The 5,891-nt window shown below is 59.5% G+C and overlaps 1 protein-coding gene across 1 annotated transcript; it reads right to left on the reverse strand.

Annotated features, from left to right (window-relative positions):
* Positions 1-298: 298 nt before the first annotated feature.
* On the reverse strand, positions 299-1,746 carry LOC136460153 (uncharacterized). Its single transcript, XM_066459970.1, has 3 exons — positions 1,373-1,746; positions 432-1,290; positions 299-313 (listed from the first exon to the last, which is right to left on the reverse strand). The coding sequence occupies exons 1-3, from the start codon at positions 1,744-1,746 to the stop codon at positions 299-301; spliced, it is 1,248 nt and encodes a 415-aa protein (XP_066316067.1).
* Between the last annotated feature and the right edge of the window lie 4,145 nt (positions 1,747-5,891).

Raw genomic sequence — 5,891 nt, forward strand, 5'->3', positions numbered from 1 at the left:
GGCAAGAGCCGTGGCCGAGTCTGTAGCTTCTACGGCTCGAGACCTGAAGGCATCCCGATCACTGGCCACGCGGGTGAGCTCCTCCTCCAATTCCTTGACCCACGCCGCCAGAGGGGCAAGCTGCTCCTAGGCCATGGCCGCCTCAACCTTCGCGTCAGCACAATGAATACGGAGGTCCTCCACCTCTGCGCTCCGCACCGACAGGAGCTCGTTGGCGCCTGCAAGAAGGCTCTTCTGCCGCTAAAGCTGGTCCTAGACATCCCTCTCCCGCGTGGAGGAAGACTAACTTCCTAAGAGATCAGGTCTCGAGCTCCTGGGGGAAACAGAACAGGGGGTCAATCCCTACAAAGAAAGCTCAGAAAAAGACCACCGCATGGGAAAAGAAAGCACGAACCTGGGCGACTCTGGGCAAATCGTTGGCCACCACAAACAGCGCCATCCATAGAGACTACTTCGCTAGCTGGCGGTACTGCTCGAAGATGTCCCAGCGACCGCCCCTCGGCCATGTCCTCGAGGACAAACAGAGGCTCTGCCTCAGGATCATCTCGGCTTTGCCACAGGACACACGGGTGGTTCCACCCACGGGGCTCGGGTCGCACCCATGCGAGGGCCGAGCTTCCCTCGCTCGGGGTTGGAACCGGCTGTTCCACGACACCGGCCACCTCGGTGCCAGCCATCTCCTGCGCCCGGAAAGTATCATCAGAGGAGATCAGAAGAATCTCCACCTCTAGGGTGCTCTCCCGCAATGGCTGTGGGCCTTGAACCAAGGGTGCCGCCAAGGCCTCCGCTGCCTTAACCTCCACTTCCTGGGCCAATAGCCCTACCATGATCATGTCAGTGTCGGTGGTCCTGGGGGCTCTGGCCTCCGCCATCATGGCCTCAGTGGTCTTGGGGGCTCTGGCCTCTGCCATCGTGGCCTCGGCGGTCGCGAGGGCTCTGGTGCCCACCGTAGCAGCCTCGATGGTCCTGGGCACCGTAGCCTCCATCGCCTTGGCCTGTGAAACCCTGAGGACCTTAGTCCCGGTGGTCTCGGCGGCCAAGGGAACCTCGGCCGCATCCAACCCACAGGCCTCGCCATCGCGGGGCAGAGGCGCTCCCTCCCCCTCCTGTGTTAGGGCCGCCTTGGTAGCCCCTCCTTGGGTGGCTGGCTCCTTTGGGTCGGCCTTTGCCGACGCCGTGCCACGCTGTAAGGCGGCTTGCGCCTCCACCACCCAGTGGGCGGTGGAGCCGGGGTTAACCTTGAGCGCTTTAAGGGGCGCCAAGGTAGGCACCTCCGCAGGCCACTTCCGGCTATGGACAAGATGATCACAGGGTCAGCACAAGACAAAAGAACGAACGGAAGGCACTGTGACCCCACCAAAAATACACCTACCTTGAGCGGGGCGGCAACTGCTTCGCCACGGTGACCCTTATCTGCAAAGGCGGTGGCGGCGGCAGAGGCATGGCCTCCATGTCCATCAGCGCCGGTTGGTCCTCAATAGACCCCGGTGCCCCCTTGGTCCTCTGTGGGGGCAGTTGCGTCGCCTCCGCCGCCACTTGCTCCACCGCCGCTGCTGAGCCCACTAGGCTGACAGCGCGTTTGCCCAACGCCCGCACCTTGGGCCTGTCAACCTCGGCCTCAGAGCGAGCAATTGCTGACCCTAGGTCTGCTCCTCCTCCTCCTTCTAGGAGCACCAGGCTGCTGGCTGATGCCCCGGGCACCGTCTCCCCTACGTCAGGGAGATGGTCCAGGGGACCCTGCCCCATCTCGCCCTCGTCATCCCTGTCCGAGGCCTCTGTCGACAGCGACGGCGATGGGGATTCCTCCAACGGGAGGCCATCCTTCCTTTGCTACCAGCGGCGCTTGTTCAGTTCCTCGCACCCAAGGATCTTCTTCGTGCGCTTCGCCGCCTTGGTGTCCTTCCTCTTTTTCTGCGCCTCGGCGTGCGCCCGGTTGATCACCCACCGCCTCACGTCCTTGGGAACGAGCGACGGAGAGGCACACACGTCCCTCATCCCCTGCAGGAACGGCGAACGCGCATAAGGGAATGAGAGGTAAGGAGAAACAGAGGAGGCATGGGGGCTACAGCGGCGCACGACTTACCAGCGAGAGGAACCCCCACGATGGGCGCATCATGATGGGGGTCAGGTTGCTGCCCCTTAGCTTCACCTCCACCGTCTCCCCCACCTGACGAAGAATTTCCTCATCAAAAAGGGCAGAGGAGGACATCCGAATGCCCTCATTGGGCTCACCCGGCCTCATCTCGAACAGTCGCAGACCGCTGAGCCATCAGCGGTAGCACCCTCTAGCGGTGGAAGGCAGCCACAACCACAGCCATGGTAAGGCCATGGCCCCATAGCCTCTCTAGCCCCTCTAGAAGTGGCTGTAGCTTGGGCTGATCCTCCCTTGGGACGCCGTACTTCCACCTCTCCGGGCAGCTCCCCACAATCCACCCAGTGTAGGGGGGAAGTCCTTCGTTGTCATTGTGAAGATAGATCCAGCTTGTATACCATCAGTGATTGGATGACGTGAGCTGGGCCGGGATGTAGAGGTGCTAGCGGTCCTAGCGCAGTTGGAGAGTGCAGCCGCCGGCCCTCGTCGCTTTCCTCATGCCCGACGTGCTCGTCAGCTTAGTAGTATGCCCCACCCAGAAGAGGTGGAGCCACAACTCCCAATGGAGAGCAATCCCCAGGTACCCCTTGCAGACGGCAACGAAGATGGCCACCTGTACGATAGAGTTGGGGTTGAAGTTGTGGAGCTCCACGCCATAGTAGTGCGGGAGCGCCCACATGAACCGATCCGCCAGGATGCCGAGGCCGCGCTCGTGAAAGGAGATGAAGCTCACGGCATAACCATCGCGAGGCCTCGGCTCCGGCTCGCCCGACGGAGCGATCCACTCTGGCCTGTTGGGGTCCATCACCGGACGAAAGAGTCCACCGTCGACGAGCGACTGAAGCATCTCTGTGGTGATGTCAGATGGGTCCCAAGGGTCTGCCTCGATGACAACGATGTCGCCGGCCTTGGATGTGGTGGAGGGATCGAATGCGATAGTGAGTCTCTCTCTCTCTCTCTCTCTCTCTCTCTTTCTCGCTCTCTCCCTGGCTCGCTCTTCTCCCTTCTTCTTCTCGGCACCCGCTGCTCTAGCGATAGCTCGATGGAGGCAGAGCGAATGCAGGTGAGGTAAGGTGAGGAGGGGCGAGGCTCTTTGAGTATTTATGCAGGGTGAAGGCGAAATGAATGGGCGATGAAATCAGGGAAGTTTCCCCTCGATCCGGCGTGGTTAACCACGATCCGATTTTACCGCCCACGCACCCACCTTTTTTCTCATTAATTGCGGGAACAGTTACGTCCCATCCACCATGTCACGCCCAACTGCTGCGGCAGCAGGCATCGTTCCGTCTCCCCAGAAAACCACCTCAAAAGGTGCGCCAGCCGTTACCGAGCTGATGGGGAAGATATTCCCCCTGCCCTATTCCTTTTAGATGAAGGAACCAGGATCTGAGCCTATTACGGTCCAGGGGTTGGAAGGCTGGGCCCCTAGGGGTTTTGACAGCTACCCTAGGACAATAGAGTCAGAGACGACCGTGGGCGAGCCCATACGGGGCTAAGGCCCAAGCAAGCAAAACGCTTGGGATGCCCTAAGTCGTGTCTAAGACCGACAGGGAGGTCTCCAAATGGGAGACCACCGTAGGGAGGCACCGAGCCACCAAGGCCTAGCAAACGGTCTTGGCACCCACTAGAGAAATCCTCCAGTACTCTTGGAGTGCGTCTCTAGACCGCTAGCTGTCCCCTAGCGAACGGGGCACGGGCCTCCACTCGGACTTACCCGATAACAGCTCACCGGAAGTGCCAACGCTTGTGCCCACCGAGGGTAGCCTAGCACATTCCACCCCTCCTTCCAAACGAAAAGGAAGCATAAGGGTCGTACAAAAAGCTAGGGGAGCCCCTAACGGACCTCTTGCTATATGCAGAGGCTAGGGGGCTCTTCCTGCAACCTTGCCGAGACCCAGTGACCACGGCTCGCACTCGAGGGGGCTCAGCAAAATAACCGCTCCTTCCGAGCGAAAAGGAAGCGCAAGGGTCGTGTAAAAAGCTAGGGGAGCTCCTGATGGCCCTCTCGCTCCATGTAGAGGCTAGGGAGTCCTTCCTGCAACCTTGCCAAGACCCCACGACCCAGGCTCGCGCCCAAAGGGGCCTTGGCAAACAAACCCTCATGCGCGAGGGGCGTATAAAAAGCCAAGGGAACTCCCGATGGCCCTCTCGCTCCGTGCAGAGGCTAGGGGGCTCATCCTGTAACATTGCCAAGACCCAGCGGCTCTGGCTCACACCCGAATGGGCTCAGCAAACAAACTCTCCATTCGAACAAAAAGGATATGTGAGGGTCAAATAAAAAAGCCAGGGGACCCCTGACCACCCTTTTGCTCTGGGTGGAGGCTCGAGGGCTCCTCCTGCACTCAAGACAAAGACAAATGACCTAAGCCCACGCTAGAAGTTTCGTTACAAATACAATAAAGGGCATCGAACCCGTTATGGTCTAGGGGTTCAAAGGCTGGGCCCCCTGAGGTTTCGACAGCCGCCCCAGGGCAACAGAGTTAGGGATGACTATGGGCGAGCCCACAAATGGCTGAGGCTTGAGCAAACAGTCGCTCGAGGTGTCCTAAGTCTTGTCTGAGACCGGTAGGGAGGTCTCTGAATGGGATCCCACCGTAGGGAGGCACTGAGCCACCGAGGCCCAGCGAACGGCCTCGACACCCACTAGAGAAACCCTCTAGTACTCTTAGAGTGTGTCTCTAGACCGCTAGCTGTTCCCTAGCAAATGAGGTACGGGCCTCCACTTGGACTTACCCGATAACAGCTCACCGAAAGTGCCAACGCTCGTGCCCACCGAGGGTAGCCTAGCACATTCCACCCCTCCTTTCAAGCGAAAAGGAAGCGTGAGGGTCATGCAAAAAGCTAGGGGAACCCCTGACGGACCTCTTGCTCTGTGCAGAGGCTAGGGGGCTCTTCCTACAACCTTGCCAAGACCCCACAACCCGAACTCGCACTTGTGGACTCAGCAAATACGATAAAAACTCCTCACTCAAAACACGAAAAAAGCCCTTGGAGGAATGACTCCACTCCTTTAGGGCCTCAGGGGCTACACCCGGCGGGTGCGCTCGCGCGCACCCACCAAAACCTCAAGAAGCAAAACACAATCCCTACAGGAGCGGCTGCAAGCCAAGTCTCGACAAACCCTCAGGGAGAGTACACGCACTCCCCCTAAGGCTCGGGCACTACTGTCGGGTACCATAGAACGGGGTACCTCGAGCGTACACCAAAAGAGCCACTTAAATCCCATCAACGACAAAGCCAGAATGTAAGCCATGGGTTCACCATCGACCCCGACCAAGCCCACTGGCTCTCCGCCTCGCCTGAGGCCTCACATAGGAGGTCTCAACACCCTAACAGAATTTCCGCCTCGTGCGAGGCCTCTCGCGAAAGGCCTCGACAGAGAGCCCAATCTCCATCTCACCCGAGGCCTCATGCGTCCGGCCTCAAGCGAGACAGCTATTCTCCGTATCGCTCGAGGCTGGCTCAATAATAACCCGTCGCTCTCGCCTCGACCAGCCTTTCCGATAGCATGTCATGTCCCATTAATGCGTCAACCACTCCCGTAATCTTAGCCGGACGACGACTTGACACCGCGTAGTGGTCGACAGGACATAAGGTCGCATCAGTGCCATACTGGCTGAGACAGGGCACGGTGGGGATTACCGGCCACTGTAGTCTAGCGTTGTGCCCCCGATCAACGCCCGCACTACACTGTGCCCCGCGATCCCCACCCCAAAAACAACGCAACATGGGAAGCCTGGCCTGGGTCATCATCGCCTCCGAACCAGTATACCAGATCAACCGCTCCCTCCGGGCCTCG

This window comes from Miscanthus floridulus, chromosome 6, assembly GCF_019320115.1.
Source record: "Miscanthus floridulus cultivar M001 chromosome 6, ASM1932011v1, whole genome shotgun sequence".
Classification (NCBI taxonomy): Eukaryota; Viridiplantae; Streptophyta; class Magnoliopsida; order Poales; family Poaceae; genus Miscanthus; species Miscanthus floridulus.

Coding starts and splice junctions, on each gene's coding strand:
- LOC136460153 (XM_066459970.1), bottom strand. CDS start 1,746: ATGGGGCAGGGTCCCCTGGACCATCTCCCTGACGTAGGGGAGACGGTG. Junction 1,291..1,372: donor CAGTTGCCGCCCCGCTCAAG/GTAGGTGTATTT, acceptor TCTTGTCCATAG/CCGGAAGTGGCCTGCGGAGG.